This window comes from Bos indicus, chromosome 18 (genome assembly GCF_029378745.1).
Source record: "Bos indicus isolate NIAB-ARS_2022 breed Sahiwal x Tharparkar chromosome 18, NIAB-ARS_B.indTharparkar_mat_pri_1.0, whole genome shotgun sequence".
NCBI lineage: Eukaryota > Metazoa > Chordata > Mammalia > Artiodactyla > Bovidae > Bos > Bos indicus.
In genome coordinates, this window is record NC_091777.1 from 2,717,385 (window position 1) to 2,736,775 (window position 19,391).

A 19,391-nucleotide genomic window follows, 5' to 3' on the forward strand; every position below is an offset into this window, starting at 1 on the left:
TGCCAAAGACTAGGAGAAAGAGAAGAGGAAGTCCTCTCCTCCCCACACAGAAGAGTCTTCTGGACTCAGAGACTAATAGGAAGCCAGCAAGCAAATGTAGTTTGCAGGATTTAGACCCTTGAGCAGAAACAGACAAGTGACCAGTGCTGGGGACTTAAGAGGCAACAGTAAAAGAGAATTGCCAACTACTGCCTCAACTTACTTCATTAATTTAAATATGATGTTTACTTTTGATCCAGGGACCATCCTGTGTAATTCTGACCCAGTACTACGGAAATGAAGAAATCTACAAGGCAGTCTGGGATTAGACCCCTTTTCCAAAAGGCACACAGGTTCCTGCCTCTAGCATTCAAAGAGACAAAAGACATCAGAAGCTGAAACATATGGTAAATGTTTATTTTCATATTTTACATTAAAACATAAAACACAAACATTAAAACATAGGACATGAATAGAGATCCCACTGTCTGGTTTTCAAAGCAGGTACAAGGATATATATAACAAGAAAATATTTTTGAGTCTGCTTAACTCCAAACGCTCAAATGGGAAAACAATCTCAGGGACTGGGGTGAGGGAAGATGGTGGGGTAGAGCCTGCATCTACAGATGTCATCTCTCCTCCCAGGCGGAGGGGAGCAGGGGTGGAGGGGAAGTTCTTCCATTGGAGAAATCAGTCACAATCGCAAGAATTTTTGTTTCTCTAACATCTAAACTTACTAGGGGAATGCAAGGACTGGTAAGGCATGAGATTCTTTCAACTTCTCTAATAATACAAGTCCCTTGGTTCCTACGCTTGGGGGTGGGGGTTGATCTCAGTCAGCATCAGCTAAGTGTACTTCAACCCTGCCCGGGGTTCTGCCCTAGCCAAAGACTAAAGCAGCCAGGGCCTGACCACTTATATCCTCTCTCTTATCATCTGCTGAAACCAGATTGTTTTTTAATTCAAATCCTTTTCTGCCCCTGAAGCTCTAGGCCTGGGCAGTTATTCTTAATCATCAACATACCAAAAGGTTACACCTCTTCTAGAAAAGGGAGCTCTTTCCCAGGTTCTGGAAACTGGCTTTTTGAACAGTTTCCTTAAACAGAAGGAGGCTATTCTTTAAAAAGCACAACTAGAACATGGAACTCGGGAAATCTACTGCAATAAGCCCTTGCTGGTGAGAAATGCTGGAAACAGCTCAGGAGATGACAGATCAGAACTGTTTTAAAATAAAAATAATGATAACATTTCTACAACAATTATTAAGAAATTCAGTTAGCCATCCTGCTCCCCAAGAACAGGGAGCATGCCTTGAGACATGTTCTGTTGTGGACAGTAGTTTAGTAGAGTAGCCTTTCGCAAAGCAAACAGATATAAACTGAACCCTCTATTGGAGAAAAATACAGCTCCAAAAGTGGGACAATCCACGGCTGGAATGAAAGCTGGTGGGCATCTCCCTGCAATCCACACAGGCCTCCAACCACTGTTATTTTACTAAAAACACTTAAAAAAAGTTAGGAAAGGAGGCACATCAGAGGAATTTGGAATCAAACAACAGTTTCACCTGGGGGCAGGCTTTAACCAGGGAATTCTAAACACACTCAAGAATGGTTCCTTACTCCAAGGGGTTGACTTTATTCAGAGAGACTCTATAAAAATGCAAGAGACAAGTCCTCTTCTGCTTTCAACAGCAGTCTAAGCAGCTTCTCTTTTGTAAGCCTCTCTTGGTTAGATCTCTCTAACCATGCTTCTGATCTTTCATACTAGTAAGAGCTTTGACATATGGCTCATCTTTTCCTAGTGAGAGGACAAAGAGTGGCTTTCAAAGCACTGGCTTATATAAAACCAATCCTGAGATCTTAGCTGCCTAGAAAAAAGGTGAGTCTTCCCCACTGCTCAAACAACTGGTCTCTTTCCTTGATTCGCACAATGTGATGAACCCCATACACTTGGCATTAGGAAAGGATCTACAGCTCATCAGCTGCCATCATCACTGGGTTTACCACTATCCTGGCACTGCACACCTGAACAAAGCTGTTCCTGCCACAGAGCAGACCAGATGAGCTCTACCACACAGTTCTGTGGGGATGAGACCAAGTTACTAAAAGATTATCAGCCTACAAGGTCAGAAATAGGTCAAATTCTTCAGAAGACTGTATAGTGCCCTCTTGTGCTCAATTGAAGACTTCTGCATCCATGCTGCATCCAAGGAGCATCAAAATGGTTAGTCCCATCAGGAACATAAGCACTCTCAAGTCATGCAGTCAAGTGACAGGACAACTCAGGTAGGATGTCACATCCGGAGATGCTCGGTGTACATCCATATTCTAAGTGACTGCAGGGAGGATACTCTCCAAGGCTCAGCAGCAAGTCTGATCAAACATATTGATTCTCAACAAAGATTCATGAAAGCTTTTAACCCAAGAAATGGATAATGTTGATGGAGTACCAGTCACTTACTCTTTTGATGGACACTGAAGATACACCATCTATAGTGTTTTGTTAACCTGGAATCTGAGGATCTTATTAACCTAATGGAACCACGATCCCACAAGTTCTAGGCCACAGACAATAAGCACAGATCTTGCTCAAGGCTGTGAGGTACTAGCAAACAACATGTAACATTAACCAGCAATATGACTGATAAGTTTCAAGACCATGGTTACTCCCACCTATAGACGTGGACGGTCTTTTCTGTTAAGGTAGCCAAGTAGCTGTTATGATTCACGTCAAATGGGCAGATGTCCAAGACAGGCTGATCGGCCTGCAGATCCTGCAGCAATGAGCCACTGCCAGCATCCCACAGCTTAAAAAGAAGAAAAAAAGGTCGAGTCCTTCAATTCAACTCGGGACTTGCAGTCTTTATCATCACACAACTCTGAAGGCACTGCATAGACAGGACTGCCCAGGGAGTAAAACAGAATGTCCCTAACCTTCACAAGGTTGCACAAAAGCAGCACATCTAACATAGGTCATGCACAGCCTCACCTACTATAATTCACAATTGTGGTCTACCTGTGAGTGGATCTGAAAACCAAGCCTAGTATTCTCCCCTTCAGTCTATATGCCAAGAACTCTATTAGGGGAAACAAGGGTCAACAAGACAATAAGTCCCTGTCTCTGCCTTCATGGAACCTGTATTCTAACTGCTGCTTTCTTCTCCTTTAAAAAAAAATTTATTATGGACAAAAAATTCATGTAATAAAAAGGAGAATAGTACTATGAGTAATCCATCACCCAGATGACTAAGTTTTTACCATATCTGGTTTATTGTTTTTTTTCTTTGCTGACCTCATGTCATTTTACCCTTATACACTTAAGTATACATCTCTTAAAAATAAACAAACAAAAGACATTTTCCTACATCTCAATGTCACTATGCCTAACAAAATGAACAATAATTTCATAGTATTCTCTAACATATACTGCAAAATAAAAATTTTCTGATAGTCTCTTTTTATATTGGTTTTGTTTGATTCAGGATTCAAATAAGGTCCACATTACCCTTGGTAATCATAAATTTTAAAAAGCCTCTCTTAGTTTGAGCAGATCCAACCTCCCCACTCTTTTCTCCTTCTGCCACTGACTTGTGGAAGCAGGATCTGTTGTCCTACAGAATGTCCACAACCTAGATGTGTTTGCTGCTTTCTGTGCTATTACTTAACTTATTCTCTTATCCACTGCAATTCCAGTAAATAAAAGCATTAGACTGAAGAGTGACAGTATCCAATATGGCTGCCATTAGCCAATTAAACCTCTTTACATTTAAATTACACAAAAATTTAACAATTAAGTTTTTCATTCACATTAACATTTCAAGGGATCACATGGCCTTAAGTGGGCAGTGCTGTTCTATGGGTTCAAGGACATCTAGGCATCATGTACTTCATTTTCTCTTACATCAAGAGGCAAATTATTTCTGCTTAAGCCATTAACAGTGACACAATAGTTGATCATGTATTCAGGTGGTAACAGGCTGACCCCTCCACTGTAAAATTCCCCATCAACCTTCCATCTGCTAGTTTCATCTTGAATTGATCAATGATTTTATAGAGGTTTCAGTAGTGCCTTTTTCCTCCCTAAAACATATAGCTATATGTTTATCATCACACAACTTTGAAAGCACTGCAGAGACAGCACCGCCTGGGGGGTAAAACAGCTTGTCCCTAACCTTCACAAGGTCGCACAAAGGCAGGATATCTGACATAGGTCACGTAAAACACTACAGCTCACTTATAAAGAATGATGTCAATCTATAGATATTGGTATGGAAAGATAACCAAAACAGGAAGTTAAATGGAAAAGCAGTATGTATTGGGTTGGCCAAAAAGTTCATGTTTTTAAGTAAAAATAAAAGAACATTTTCATCAAGAACTTTCTCAAATGTTTTGTTATACTACATTCTGCCATTTTTCAGGCAACTTCATAACTTTATCTTCCAAGAACTTTTTATCTTTTTGAGCAAAGTACTATTTTAAATGCTTTTTACAGTCTTCCACAGAATTGAAACTTCTTCCATTAAGAGAATTTTGTAAAGACTAAAATAAATAAATGGAAATACAAAGGTGCAATGTCTGGTGAATAGAGCGGATGAATAAGAACTTCCCAGCCAAGCTGTAACAGTTTTTGCCTGGTCATCAAAGAAACACATGGTCTTGCATTATTCTGATGGAAGATTATGTGTTTTCCCTTGATTAACTCCGGACATTTTGCATTGAATGCTGATTTCAGTTGGTCTAATTGTGAGCAGTACTTGTTGGAATTAATCATTTGGTTTTTTGGAAGAAGCTCATAATAGAGCTCATTTCCAATCCCACCACATATACAATATCATCTTCTTTGGATGGAGACTGGCCTTTGTTGTGGTTGGTGGTGGTTCAGTTCACTTGCCCCAGGATCTCTTCTGTACACATTAATTAATTAATAATGTACACATTATTGTACAGTATCCACTTTTCACTGCCCATCACAATTTGTATTAAAAAAGAACATTTTCATTACATTTCAGTAGAGAATCACATGCAGAAATACAGTCAAAGTGTTTTTCACTTAACTTACGTGGAACTCGGACATCAAAGTGATTAACATAATCAGGCTGATGCAAATGATCTTTCACACTTGATTTGGATATTTTGAGTATGCTGGCTATCTCCTGTGTGGTATAATGGTAACTGTTCTCATTTAATGTCTCGAGGTGATCGCTATCAACTTCAACTGACCTACCTGACTGTGGAGCATCGCCCAGCGAGAAATCTCTAGCACAAAACTTCCAAAACACTTTCGACATGTTCAGTCACAGCACTTTTCCCATACACAAATCTGTTTCTGCATTTCACCAAAGTTTTTTACCTTTCTTGAAATAATAAAGCATAATATGCCGAAAAAAAACGTTGCCTTTTTTCCTTCCACTGTCAATATTAAAATGGCTACACAAAATTCACCAATCTTGACAAGTCTTATTTTTAATACACACTGACATGATAGCTGTCACAATACAATCTAACAAAATTGTTTCAAGTGAAGTTACAGTCAACTATGTGCTACTAGAGCCACCAACAGAAAAAAACAAACTTTTTGGCCAACCCAATAAAGTGTGACTTGTATTAAAAAAAAGCAACCACACATATACACATATGAAGGTACGTGCAATTATGGAGAACTTTGGTTTTTTGCTTTAAACACATCAGTATAAAAAACAGACTACTCACCAGGGCAGATTTTGATGCTTCATCCCCAATACACACCAGGATGCTGCCATTATTCTCTGGATTTTGGAAAATGGCATTCTTGGTTAGCAATTTGCAGGAGGGTCCCCCAAAGAATGTTTGTACAGGATGGCAGGAGCAGATGGGCTCTCCAGCATTATCCAGTTTATAGGACATCTCCATGAGTACACTTCGTAAGTTGTTGTGATTTTTATCTAAGAGAAAGAGAAATCAGTATTGATCTGTAGGGATGGTCCAAAGAAATTAAGCAAGTACCTAAACTTGGTTCTAACACAGTTGAGTAGAAAAGGCAGTTTTATCAAGCCATCATTAATAGCTACAGAGCAAACACAGTAAGAACACAATAATATAGCACAAATGAAATTCAGAACATTGGGCTATAGGATGAAGTAAGTTATCTACAATAGGTTTTTGTCTATGAGGGAAACAATTCTGAGAACGAGCTAGCCTTTTTAGGAAAATCACTGTATCCAGCTGGACTTCTGTTTGGGTTTTTATCTTCCTTAAGGGTTCGGGCGACAAGGTCTTTTCCTTCCCTCCAGTGATGGCCCCACTAATACCCGGAACTGTACAAATAAAGTGAAAGCATATTATCACAGAAGGGGAAACATATTGCTGTGGTTCTGCTGAGAGACAAACAAAAGCTAGAGAACAGAATGGGATCTCCAAGTTTTCTACATGTCATAGCAAATCCGTGGAGACAGAGGACCTAGGAGATGGGTCCAAAAGGGAAAGGAGAGTCTGCTGAGGCAGCTTCTCAGCTCAAACAAAACTTAAAATGATTAGGTCAACCCACAACTAGCAGAAGTATGGGCACTTTAATGACTATTTCTGACCAAAACATCTACTTGACCATCAATATAGCTCACCAGATTAGATTCATTACCTTTCAGCTAGAAAAAAACCTGTGAATTTAAGCATAGTCAGTCAAGGGTTGCAGTCCTGGTTCTGGAAGCTGTGAGAAGTTCAGCTGGCTAGGGCCACCATGGTTGTCCATCTACTCCCCACTTAACTTTGGGGCCCCAAATAAGGAAGAACAGCTAACAGCTTAGCGTCTGGGCCCTCTACATGACTGCTTTCATCTGGGCCTTCCTTTTAAGTGAACTGAGGGGCGAGCAGAAGACATGAAACTGATGTAAGGTAGCTCAGTGGCCTCAAGAGCAGGTCTCCTCATTCCATCACTGTCGTAAGTCAGAGAGGATTCTAAAGTGGAGGATCCTAATTCCACTTCCAAGTAGTACCTGGCCAAGTATGTCCCAGTTCACGAACAAGGGAGGGACAGGGAGGCAGGCTCCACAGAAGCTCCCTGCAGCGGCAAGAGCTGTTAGTCCATGAGGGGCTGACCAGCACCACCTGAAAGCTAGGGCAAGCTCTCCTTTCCTCCCCTCTACCAATCTACTTCCAAACCAACCACAGGTCCCATGAGGACACCCCAACAACACTCACCAGGCCTATAGGTCACGAGACAGTGGCGGGTGCTGCTCTCTACCTGAAAGTCTACGCAGCCCCCAGGCTCCATGGGCAGCACATGAGGCCAATGAGTAAAACCCATTTTCAGCTCCCAAAAAGAGGCATTCTCCAACGCTCCAGCCAACACGCCACCATATGGAAACGCAGCAGAGGCAGCTCTGGGCACATACGACAGGGATACCAGCGGGCATCTGAAGGGAAAGGAAGGAAACCGAGTCTTACCTGCCTATATCTGAACCACTTCAGGCGCCACGATGAGAAGTCAAGGACATTCCTACCTCTATAGAAGAAATTTTGTAAGTCACTGTCCTTTGATATCTAATAAAAACTATCAACCCACTCTGTAGGAACAAAAGGGCATATATATAATATTCCACACCCAGTTTCAGAGGAAATTCCACATGCTCTAAAAGCAGTGGGGAAAAAGCGGAGTAGGAAATTTAACAGTACAAGATTACAAACACAAGGAAGCCTGACTGGTGTGAAGCTTCTGGAAATGGGGTTAGACACACACACACACACACACAAAGTCAAGAAGGAAATTCAACTTACATATCCAATAAACTAAAGCTTCCAAGCTGTATTTGACAGACTCCCTCAATTAAAATACAGCATAGAGAATTCCCTAGTGGTCCACTGGTTAGTTCACAACAGGCCAAGAAACGTTAACCAAGGTCACAAAGCTCATAAATGGTGGAGCTGGGTTCTGAACAAAGTAGTGGTTTTATTCTGGCACACTGTGATGTGTAATTCTATGAATCTGGTTATACTTCGTATGAGAACTTTCTGCCATATGAGCTATCATGAACACAAACTCTAGGATTTTACTGATTCTGAAGTGAGAATAGATCAGAGGACCCAGAGAAATGCCCTCTGTGAGAAATTCTGATCAACTGTGAAACACTTGTAAAAGAGAGGATTAATATAATAGTCTAAGAGAAAGCTGTTACTTTCAGGTGGCTCCCTACCTAGCTCTCTGAGGTACTAATTCCTGGACGTGAGAGCTTGTATTTCGAAGGTCATATAACAGAATCGAACCGTTGACCAGTCCAGCATAGATGTAATTGTTTTCATCAAGACACCAGCAGCAGCTCCAGACAGGCCGCCCAGCGTTGTAAGTCTGGACCACGGTATTTGTTTCCAGGCTGTAGAATTACAAAAGACTTTTACAATTATGCATTACAAAAATCAAACACAGAACAAAGATGTAAAGATAAGAACACACCCACACATCAAAACTACATGGATTCCCAATTTCCCCTAAGGTCTATGGAGATAACTCCTCTTAATTCCACAATATTTGTTTTGGAGGATACAGATTTTCCTCCTAAGCTGTAAGGAAGAATAAGTTAAAGGGACAAATAAACAGTATATTCCTTCCCCTGATCCTATATCCTTCTCCACGGCTACCTATTACACAGATATTCAATGTTTAATACTGAAAAATTAGAAAACACATGTAAGAAAAATAAAAAGTTATAATCCAACTATCCAGAAGTAGTCATTAATGACAGTTTGGTATTTAACCTTTCTTTTTTCCCTTCTATTTTTCAATACTACTAAAATAAGTCATAGCATTTAGATATATATAAAACATAACAGAATTGACACACTGAGTTTTGGGGTAAAATTAAGCTGAATCATTCTTGAGAAGTCAAAAGATATATATCTGCATGGTTTAAGATACATTTTGTAGCATATATAATTTTAAAGAAATGGACCATCACATATTCAGCTTTGCAACCAGCTGTGTCCACTTCTTAAAGCAATACATTTAAAATTCAATGAACCTGGATCTGAGAAAACAATGCCTTGGACAGCTCCCATCCCATCCCCACCCCAAAAGGCAAGGTCATCATAACACAGATACTAATTTCCAAGCTACTCAACACTAGGCATCCCAAGGCCCATCTTCCCCACAAAGTACTCACCTGGTCAGTTTAATTGTGCTGTCCAGGGAAGCAGAGAGAAGTAAGCCTTTGGATCGACTGCTGAAAGCCAGTCCACGTATTTGTTTGCCATGCATAGGAATATACTGGCTGCTTTTCATGTTGGCAGTACTCAACATCTTAACACCAAAGCCTGCCAAATTTATAAGAGAGTGAAACAGATCACTGAAAGTCAATTTAGGGCAAAGGAAACTGCCATTTCAAGCAACATCTTTGTTCACCTTTCTTGGCATGTCAGTTTCTGGGAAAAAACTAGTCGAACAAAGAAAATAACTCCCAGGTTATAATTTATTTTAAAAAGTACATTCTATCCCAAATGTCTATCAAGTATATGAGAAACCATCATATACACATACAGTGGAATACTACCCAGCAATAAAAAGGAATGAACTACTGACAGACACAATAATATGAATAATCTTTATAAAGTTACCTTGAAAGAACCCAGACAAAAAGAGTAACACTGTATGGCTCCAGTTATGTAAATTCTAGAAATTATAAACTAATATACCAAGATAGAAAGTAGTTGCCTTGGGATGGGGAGAGGAGGGAGGAACAGGTGGATGATGGATTACAAAAAGCCTGAGCAAACTTTCAGGACAACTGGTGGTATGTTCATTACCTTGATTGTTACGATGGTTTTAGAAGTGTATACAAATACTGATACATACATCAATACTCACCAAATGGTATATCACATTAAGGAGGTGCAGTTTACTGTATATCAATTATACTGTAATAATAAAGCTTTTAAAGGAAAGCGAGAGACTAGTCTTTCTGAACCACATATACTCAAAAATGTAGATGAGAGTGAACAACAAAGAATGGAGCTAAGTAATTTCTGTGTCATGTGGTCAAGATGCTACATTTTTCTGAAACAGAATGAAAATAGGTAAAATCAAGTATCGTAATGTATATCATTCCAAGAGGGGAAAAGAAAGCCAAAAACTTGTCCTTTTAAATTTATTTGTTACTCTGTTCTCTTGCCAGGGAATAATAACACATTTATTTTATCAGGTATATATTTTATCTGAGTTATACACTTACAAAATTTGTCAAATCAAGATATCCTTGAGGGACTTCCCTGGTGATCCAGTGGCTAAGAATTTGTCTTGCAGTGTAGGAGATGTGGATTCAATCCCTGGTCTGTAAACTAAGATCCCACATGCCACAGAGCAACTAAGCCTGTGCACGTCAACTACTGAAGCCTGTGCACTCCAAAGCCCACCAGTCCCAACCAGAGAGCTTAAGAACCGCAAGGAAAGACCCCGCACGATGCAACTAAGACCCAATGCAGCCAAATACATGAGTGAGTTGAGACACCTGAAAAAACAGATAGCCTTGAATCACACTTCTCCTTCACTAGGGAATTAAGTGAGAGAAAGTTTATTGTGATTTCTGCTAAAACAGAATTAGCAGAGCCAGAGAAACAAACATGGAAACTATAGGTTTTAAATCAACAAGGGAACTTGAGATTTTGCCTAGTTAATCATTAAAGGAAACAAGAAATTAGCATTATCAGTCTATCAGGAAGAGCTGGCTGTGCAGGACAGAACAGACACACTAAGAAATAAAGGAACAGATTACACCCAATTTGAGGAACAACTGGAATAAATATTTTTCCAATTAATGGGGAAGGTTTCACTTGAAGACAAATCTTTTTATTAAAACTGTGAATGGAATATAGCAACATTATAAACAATCCTTTTACTTTCCCCTCAACTGGAGCCTCCTGATAGCCTCTCAACTCAGAGTTAGTATCAGTGAATAGAAAAATATATGATATTCAAGGGATTCCACTACAAATCCTGTACATACCTAAGTATGGGGGACACAGTTTTGAAGCATTTGAAAGGAACTTCTAAGTGGGGAGACACTAAATCAGGCAGAAGCAAAGGGACCCTACAGTTGGCAGAAATCATATGCTGAAGAGAGCAGGAAAAAACATCTACCACATTGGGCCTGTGCGGTTTGGTTTTCAACATTACAACAACCTAAAATGAAACTTGAAAAGTGCACAAAAAAGAGAAAATCAGTACAATAAAATAATAATGTTCCCAAATTCTTTTACTTGGAATTTGTCAACGTGCACACTACTGAAAATAAGCATTCAATCTTGTTTTAACTTGAATTAGACCTTGGGGTAGTGTTTTTTTCAAACATTTCTAGGCTAAATGAATCTGCATTTTAGCAGGACATACAAGCAATTATAGTCCTTATCCTTGGACAACTCACACTTCTAAGTACGTCTTCTCTCACTTTACCATGGTTCAGCATCTCTGCCCTTCTGGTGAACAAGTTTACAGAAGTCAAACAGACAGTACAGACATCTCTGTAGTACCCCAACATATCTGTATCAAGGAAAGTAACTAGGAAAAAAGTGACCTGGTGGGCTGTGGACAGTGTTCACCTACTAGTGAGTCCTGGATTATCCAAAAAGGGAGGAAATAAATAAACAGAGTCCAACAATGAACATAAAAACTGAGGTTCTGGACTATTCACCTGGAAGGAAGGCGGACTGAGGAGAAGGTTGTGATACCACCAGGCAGCTCAAAGCATCACAGTATGTCATGACTCGACAGTTTCCTGTTTGAGACACTGTGAATGTCTTCTGGAAATGGTACTTCTGTTGACTCTGGCTGGTGGGCAGGCCACTTAGGAAATGTGGTTGGGAACCCCCAGGCTGTTGTGAGATCTTATCCTGACCGATAAGTTTCTGCAAGTCCTAAAACGAAAACGATTTTGAAGACATAAAGCTTTTTCGTCTGGTATTACCCTGAAATACAATTCCTTGATCTAATACAAGGATATTTCTCCTTTACGTGAAAATATTAACATGAATTCTAAAGAACTGCTGGAGTTTTCACAATATTTCTACAAGCAGTTAAAATAGGGAGAGCACATAATCATAAAGGGCCGAAAGTCTTTAATGATTTAGACAGTCACTTTGTCTAAAATTGTCACTTTTGGTAGATTCAAGGAAATGAAATGACCTAAACAAGTTGTGAATTATCAGGCGGCTGTTCAATTTTTTTTTTTTAATTCAGGATGCAGTAGAATTCATCATAAAGCACATATATAAGTTCTAACAAAAAATAAACAGTTGATCATGTTTCCTTCCTGAAAAACTTGGTAAATCCAATCTGTATCTGAGTGAAACTAAATATTTAGATGCCTTCTTAATTCCTATTCCAACAGTTCTTTGTATTAGAAAAGGCAAACTTACCTGAACATGACTTTGAAGCCTAGAGCATTTATCAGTGAGGGCTTGAAGCTGCAGCCGACACTGTGCCGAGTCTAATTCAGCCTTCTTCCTTAGCTTCTGTTCCTTTAGTAAGGAACTAGAGGGGGAAAGCCAGCAACAGGTGGAGATTAGAAAGGCCACGAAAGACTTCTCATCAAGATGCACAGTAAATTTATGATATGATATACATACTTTGACTATAAATATGTCATTTGGGGAATAAAATATAACGAGAAAAATCTCTCAAACCAAGAAACATTACAGAAGAATAGCAGACAGGGCTGAGCTCATTAGCCTACTGGAGTGGGTCTCACTGTTGAGGTAGGCAATGACCAGGAATTTGGCTCTTACTAAAGAATGGGGACATAAAATGTAAAATGAGGAACTACAGCCAAGCTCACTGCCTGAGTTAGAGTCAAATCAGAAAAGAGTAAAATGACCTGTTAAAAGACCAAGATCATCTACAGATAAAAAGAAAATCAGCTATTGGATGTTCATGAGATATTAAAATAACACTATAAAAAGAGGTTGGAAGTTTAAAAAAAAGTATATACCAGTAAATGCTAAAAAAAAAGAAAGAAGACCGATTACAATTAAAAAGGATGGACAAGCATAAAGAGGAATAATGTACAATGAAAGGACACATTCATAGGTATGAAAATCATAAATTCACATTTTAAAATATGAAATGCAAATAGAGATTTCCACTCCAATAAGATAGGAGAGAAAAAAGATGAAAATTGGAAAGGAAGAGATAAAGTGGCTCTTATTTATCTTCATGGAAAATTCAAGAGAACCCACAAGCTATTAAGAGTTTAGTAAGGTTACTGAGTTAAGATCAAGAAAATTAGATCAACAGCATTCCCATATACCAGACAGATGATTTGTAAATGTAACAAAAAAAGTTCATTTGAAATAGCATTCTAACAGCAACCTAGGAATAAAGTTAAGGCCTTTAAGAAGCAAAATACAGTTATAAAAGACACAAGGAAAACAGTGAATAAGTGAAAGGATATTATATAATGCTGATGGCTAGAAAGACTAAATTGAAGCACTAGAACTAACAAACAGATCCCAGAACAAAAGAGTAGTCCATTTATAATATAGAAACTTAAGTTAGAACAGAAGTAGCAACTGAAATTTATAGATAGGACATACTTCGCTAAAAGTAAAAACTTTTTCAACAAAGGATACCATAAACAAGTCAAAGAGACAAATCAAAAACTAGAAGATGACATGTGCAATGTGCACAACCAACAAAGAGTTAGCATAAGGAAAACAAAGAACTATAAATCAGTAAGAAACAAATAAATAATATACTTGGCTCAATATAAATGAGCAAAATATTTGAACACAATTTACAGAAGAGTATGTTCAACCTCATAAGTGATTGAGAAAAACATCATAAAAAAGCAAACTAAAGTAAATGCTACTTCACTCCATGAAACTGGCAAAATTAAGTCTGATAATATAAAATAGATGAAGGTATGAAAAAAATGCAAAATCCCTTACATTACTGCTGCTGGTATAAACTGGAAAAGCCTCTATAAAGAGCAATTTGACAATATCTAGTAAAGTTGAAATTACATGTTCCCTATGATAAAGCAAATCCATTTTTAGACCTAATGAAACTCTCACCCATTTCTCTGCAGCATGGCTTATACTAATGAAAACTGGAAACTACCTGTCTACCAATACAAAATACATATAGGAAAACTCTACAGAACTAGAACACTTTATAGAAATTAAAATGAATCAACGAGAGCTACATATCAACCAGGATATGTGCCTCAGAGTATTAAGCAAAATCAAGCTACAAAAGAAAAACTCTAATCCAATAACATCTGCATAAAATGTGAAAACTTTCTAAATCACACTGTATGTGATTTATGGTCACAGATCATCTGAGGAAAGAGATGGAATTAAGAAAAACTTGGTGCACAAGGAAGCCTCCTCGGTATCTATAAGGATATATTTCTTTTTTTAAAGACCCAAAACAAATATGGAAAATGTTAAGATTTGATAAAGTTGAGCCTGTGGGTATTCATCCTATTAGTCTCGGTATGTATCACCATTTTGAAACTCTTCTCAAGAGGCTAAGGAGTACACCGATTATAGTAATCAGCAAAGTTTTAAATACAATCATGCATTAATAGCCACCCCTACTGGTTTTGCCTTTTCAAGGAAATTTCCCCCACCACGTACTTGTCATTTTAACATACTACAAATAAATAGTCGTTGGAGTGAATAAAAAAAGGCAAACAAGGAGTAAAATTTATACATCTGTAATTCCACTTTACAGTGACTACTTATATGTTTTTTTCCAGTTTGCAAAAATATAACCACACTAACAACATGCTTTTACATGACAACATACTAATGTATTTCAACATCAGTTTTAATCAATGTATAGTGTTTCATCACATGGATATGCCAGAGTTTACTCAACCAATTAACTTTCTTGGTTTGGATTATTAACTAAATGAAAAGCCTGATTAAACACATTTTTGTACATATCCTTAATCATTTTTTTAGAATGCCTAAAGCAGAATTACTTTTAGACTTCTGAATTATATTGCCAAGGGCCTCTCTAAATGTTAATATCTATGTACATTTTTACCAGTAATGCATGAGCAAACCCACATCCCTGTACTCTCAATGCAGGGGGAGTGGTTTTTGGCTGCTGCTGCATGGCATGTGGAATCTCCTCCTCTGCCTCCCCTGCACTGCAAGGATGATTCTGAACCACTGGACCTGGGAATTCTATTACCCGGGAATTCCCAATATTTACTGTTCTTAAAGCATATTTTATAAATAGTGCTTTTAGCAATTGTCCATGGGCTTCCCAAATCCCAATAATTTCCTGCATTGTATTGCTTCAGTTATGAGACTTCCTTGTAGAATACTGTGGCAGGAGGGCTTAGGGATACAAGAAGCAAAAATTCTCAGTTTTTAAAAAAGTATCTAAGCCTATTCTAACGACAAGGAGGTTGAGACTTGGAGTGTGTTCTAGATGGCCGTGAACTGGCCACAATGAATTGGCCACTCATTCCCTGATTCAGTATTCACCGAATTTAGTGGCAGAGGCAGACAGTAAAGGTAATCCCTTAGGGAAGAAGCTGGACAGGCTACCAAAAAATCCAGGCTATCTTTCTGTGTGGGTCTGCTGCCCAGCTTAGGTGTGAGGTATTACTGTATGGCTAAAGGCTTCTCTATGACTTTTTGATTTCAGGAGGGCTTACCAGACCATGTCTTGGCCTCCCCAAGTCATATTACCAAAGACTTAAGTCTTAGCGCTGACTCCAAGTTCACAGGAATGCCAAAGTGCTCCTGCAGAGCTACCTTCTCCAATCAGCACACAACCCTCAGGCCCTGAAAATGGAGGCTTATGAGAGGTGCTGAGTACACAGACGAGTGCAGCAGTCTACCACCTGTTGCTCTTCTTTCAACTCCCTCTCTTTCAAGAAAGGAGATTTTTATCCTCAACTTCTCAGTTGTTTTCCTATGCATTGACTTCATTTTCTGATATTCTATACTAGCTTTTTTCCCTGAAGAGTTCAAGCAAAAGTCCTTACATTCATTGAGCTAGGTGAAGTCACAATAATTTGTTACTCCAGATCATCACTTTTAATCCTATTTGGAGAGCAAACCGTGCATCAGGTGATCAGACATGTATCATGTCACAATGTTAAACTGCCAACAATCCCCAGAGATCCCTAGTCACAGTCCAAGGAAAGCCTCAGAACTGCACTAAGAGTGAATCATACCCCCTTTTTCAGATGAGCCTACAAAGAACCAAAAGGGAATGTTCCAGCTAGACAGACTCTTTCCACCTACCTCTTCATGAGCTCCTGCTCACTAGTGTCCAAAGCTCTCAAGGTCCGGGCATAAAGGACAACGATATCACTTTGCTTGGCTTTCTTGTTACACTAAGGAGCCAAACAGGACACAATTAGTGTGGTTCTAGGAATTCGCCTGACTTAATGTGTTAACTGTGCACATACACAGTTCTTAACAACGGTCTCTACCTGGGGACATTTTCGGGTCTGTCCTCTGAGCCATTTCGAAATGCATTTGTACCCAAAGAGGTGCCCACAGCGCAATGTAGAGAGCCGGTGATCCCCAGCATTGGTCCACTGCTCCAAACATATTGTGCAAGTGTCTCCTTCTTCCTCATCCACAGAAGCAGAAGTTAGAGAAGGGTTAGACTTCTGGGGAGACTGCTGGATGGAAACCACAATACATTCAAATTAGAGAAAATGCAAAATCTGTCTTGAAGATATGAAACTAACAAATTAACAAAAGTCACACAAAAATGAACAAACCCAATTGAAAAATGCCAAAGAAAAACCCAATACCCATGAATCACTTCACATTCTTTCCAGAGTGCAATCTGGTCAAAGATAATATAAACTGTGATAATATTATTATTATCCTTTGAACTCACGAAATTCTTGATTTTTTTTCATTCAAATGACAAAAAGGAGCTAATTTACAAAGATATTAAAACAAAACAAACCCAGAAGTTAATAACCCAGTTAAATAACAACAGGGAATATTAAGTCTTTTATACATTTGAAATTAGGTTCATAATTCAAGTAACTATAAAATATCTGGTCCATGTGAATAAAGATAAAAATACAAGGGAAAAGAGAAAGGAATATAAACAGCTCACACAAAAATACGAATGGTTAGTAAGTGTTCAGCTATAATTAAACAAAAATTAAACTATGTTTTTACTTCTTTTCATCTATTAGATAATGTCTGGTGACATGAAGCACTGAGGGTGAGGGAGAAATGGGCATGCTTACACACTGCTGTTCCAAGCAGAAACTGGCACAAATTTTCCAGAGGGCAACTTGGCATTATCTATCAAAACTAAAAATACAAACATTCTTCCTTTGATAAAGCAACCTTTCTGGAAGAAATATATCCCATGAATATAACCACAAATATTTGCCAAGACAATAATGCAAAGATGCTCAGTGCAGCATGATCTTAGTAGGAAGCAACAATAGTGCACATGCAAGGGAAGAATTAACTAAAAATGTATTCCTATGTAAAAACACTATGCAGCTATTACTACCAGTAAGAATGAGATTCAATTTTATGTTGGATAGTCACTAAGTTATGTCCGACTCTTTGTGACCCCATGGACTGTAGCCCACCAGGCTTCTCTGTGCATGGGACTTCCCAGGCAAGAATACTGAAGTGGGTACCCATTTCCTTCAATTTTATGTACTGACAATAAAAAGCTCTCCAAGAGAAACTTCCCTGGTGGTCTAGTAACTGGGAATCTGCATTCCAATGCAAGGGACATGGGTTTGATCCCTGGTCAAGGAACTAGGATTCCACATGCCACAGAGCAACTAAGCCTAGGCACTGCAAAGACTAAGCCTGTGCACTCCAGAGCACAGAGAAGAGAAGAGAAGCTTGTGTGCTGCAACTAAAGAAGCCCCTGTGTGCTGCAACGAAGACCCAGCACAGCCAAAATTAAAAAAAAAAAAGACATGACTAGAATCAAGATTAGTTGAGCAATTAATCACACATTTAATCACTTAGTCCTACAATTAAAAAAAAAAAGCTCTCCAAGATACAACAAGTCAGGGGGAAAAGAAATCAGTCCTGGAACAGGATAGTATATAATCTCTCTTGTGTAAATTTTAAAATAGAGCATTTAAATGAATTCAGTAAAGTCGAAGGATACAAAATTCATCTACAGAAATCTGCTGCATTTCTACACACTAACAATGAACTATCAGAAAGGGAAATTAAGAAATATAATCTCATTTATGAACTGTATTAAATAGAATAAAATAAACTAGAATTAAATCTAAACAAAGAGGTAAAAGACCTGTACTCTGAAAACTATGACATTGATGAAAGAAACTGAAGATGACATAAACAATTGGAAAAACATATTATGCTCATTGGAAGAATTAACATTGTTAAAATAATCATCCTCCTACCAAGGCAATCTACAGATGCAATGCAATCCCTGCCAAAATATGAACAGCATTTTTCATAGAACTAGACTAAATGATTTTAAATTTATATGAAAACAAAAGACTAGAAATAGCCAAAGCAATCTCAAGAAAGAAACCAAAGGTGGAAATACCACACTCTCTGATTTCAATCTGTACTAAAAAGCTACAGTAATCACAACAGTAAGGTACCATCACATAAGCAGACATACAGATCAACAGAACAGAACAAAGGGTGCAAAGATAAACCCATACTTACTTGGGCCATTAATTTACGAAAACAGAGGCAAGAGTAGACAACGGGGAAAGACAGTCTCTCCAATAAATGCTGTTGGGAAATCTGGACAACTACATGCAAAAGAAATCAAATTGGACCACTTTCTCTTTCTATTTTATAATGGACTATAACAATATTGTGATAGTTTCAGGTGTACAGCAAAGGGACTCAGCCAAACACTGGACTACTTTCTCACATCATATACAAAAGTAACCTTAAAATGGACTACAGATTTAAATATAAGATCTGAAACCATAAAATTCATAGAAGAAAACATAGGCACTAAAGCTCTTTGACAGCAGTCCTAGCAATATTTTTTTGAATATGTCTTCTCAGGCAAGGGAAGGAAGCAAAAACAAACAAACCAGAGTATCAAACTTCAAGCTTTTGCACAGCAAAGGAAACTAACAACAAAATGAATAGGCAGCCTACTGAACAGGAGAAGATATTAAAAGATATATCGGATAAAGGGTTAATATCCAGAATAAATGAAGAGCTCACACAACTCAACAGCAAAGAAAACCTGATTAAAAATGGTCAGAAGGCGGGAATAGACATTTTGCCAAAGAGATGGCCAAGAGACACATAAAAAGAAAAGATGCTCAACATTAGTAATTATCAGTTCAGTTCAGTTGCTCAGTCGTGTCCGACTCCTTGTGACCCATGAATTGCAGCAGACCAGGCCTCCCTGTCCGTCACCAACTCCCGGAGTTCACCCAAACTCATGAGTCAGTGATACCATCCAACCATCTCATCCTCTGT

The 19,391-nt window shown here is 38.5% G+C and overlaps 1 protein-coding gene across 2 annotated transcripts in view; it reads right to left on the reverse strand.

Moving 5' to 3' along the window:
• Positions 1-375: 375 nt before the first annotated feature.
• Positions 376-19,391, reverse strand: part of RFWD3 (ring finger and WD repeat domain 3) — a 34,055-nt gene continuing 15,039 nt past the window's right edge. Inside the window, exons 5-13 of one of the 2 annotated variants that reach the window (XM_019979845.2) lie at positions 16,397-16,588; positions 16,206-16,297; positions 12,351-12,465; positions 11,627-11,849; positions 9,107-9,257; positions 8,144-8,320; positions 7,152-7,366; positions 5,688-5,899; positions 376-2,785 (exon numbers count right to left, since the gene is read on the reverse strand). In XM_019979845.2, coding sequence (XP_019835404.1) covers positions 2,642-2,785; positions 5,688-5,899; positions 7,152-7,366; positions 8,144-8,320; positions 9,107-9,257; positions 11,627-11,849; positions 12,351-12,465; positions 16,206-16,297; positions 16,397-16,588 — 1,521 coding nt within the window. In that variant the 3' untranslated portion in view covers positions 376-2,641. Of the gene's footprint in view, positions 2,786-5,687; positions 5,900-7,151; positions 7,367-8,143; positions 8,321-9,106; positions 9,258-11,626; positions 11,850-12,350; positions 12,466-16,205; positions 16,298-16,396; positions 16,592-19,391 lie in introns of both variants that reach the window. The other variant, XM_019979844.2, reaches the window with a different exon arrangement.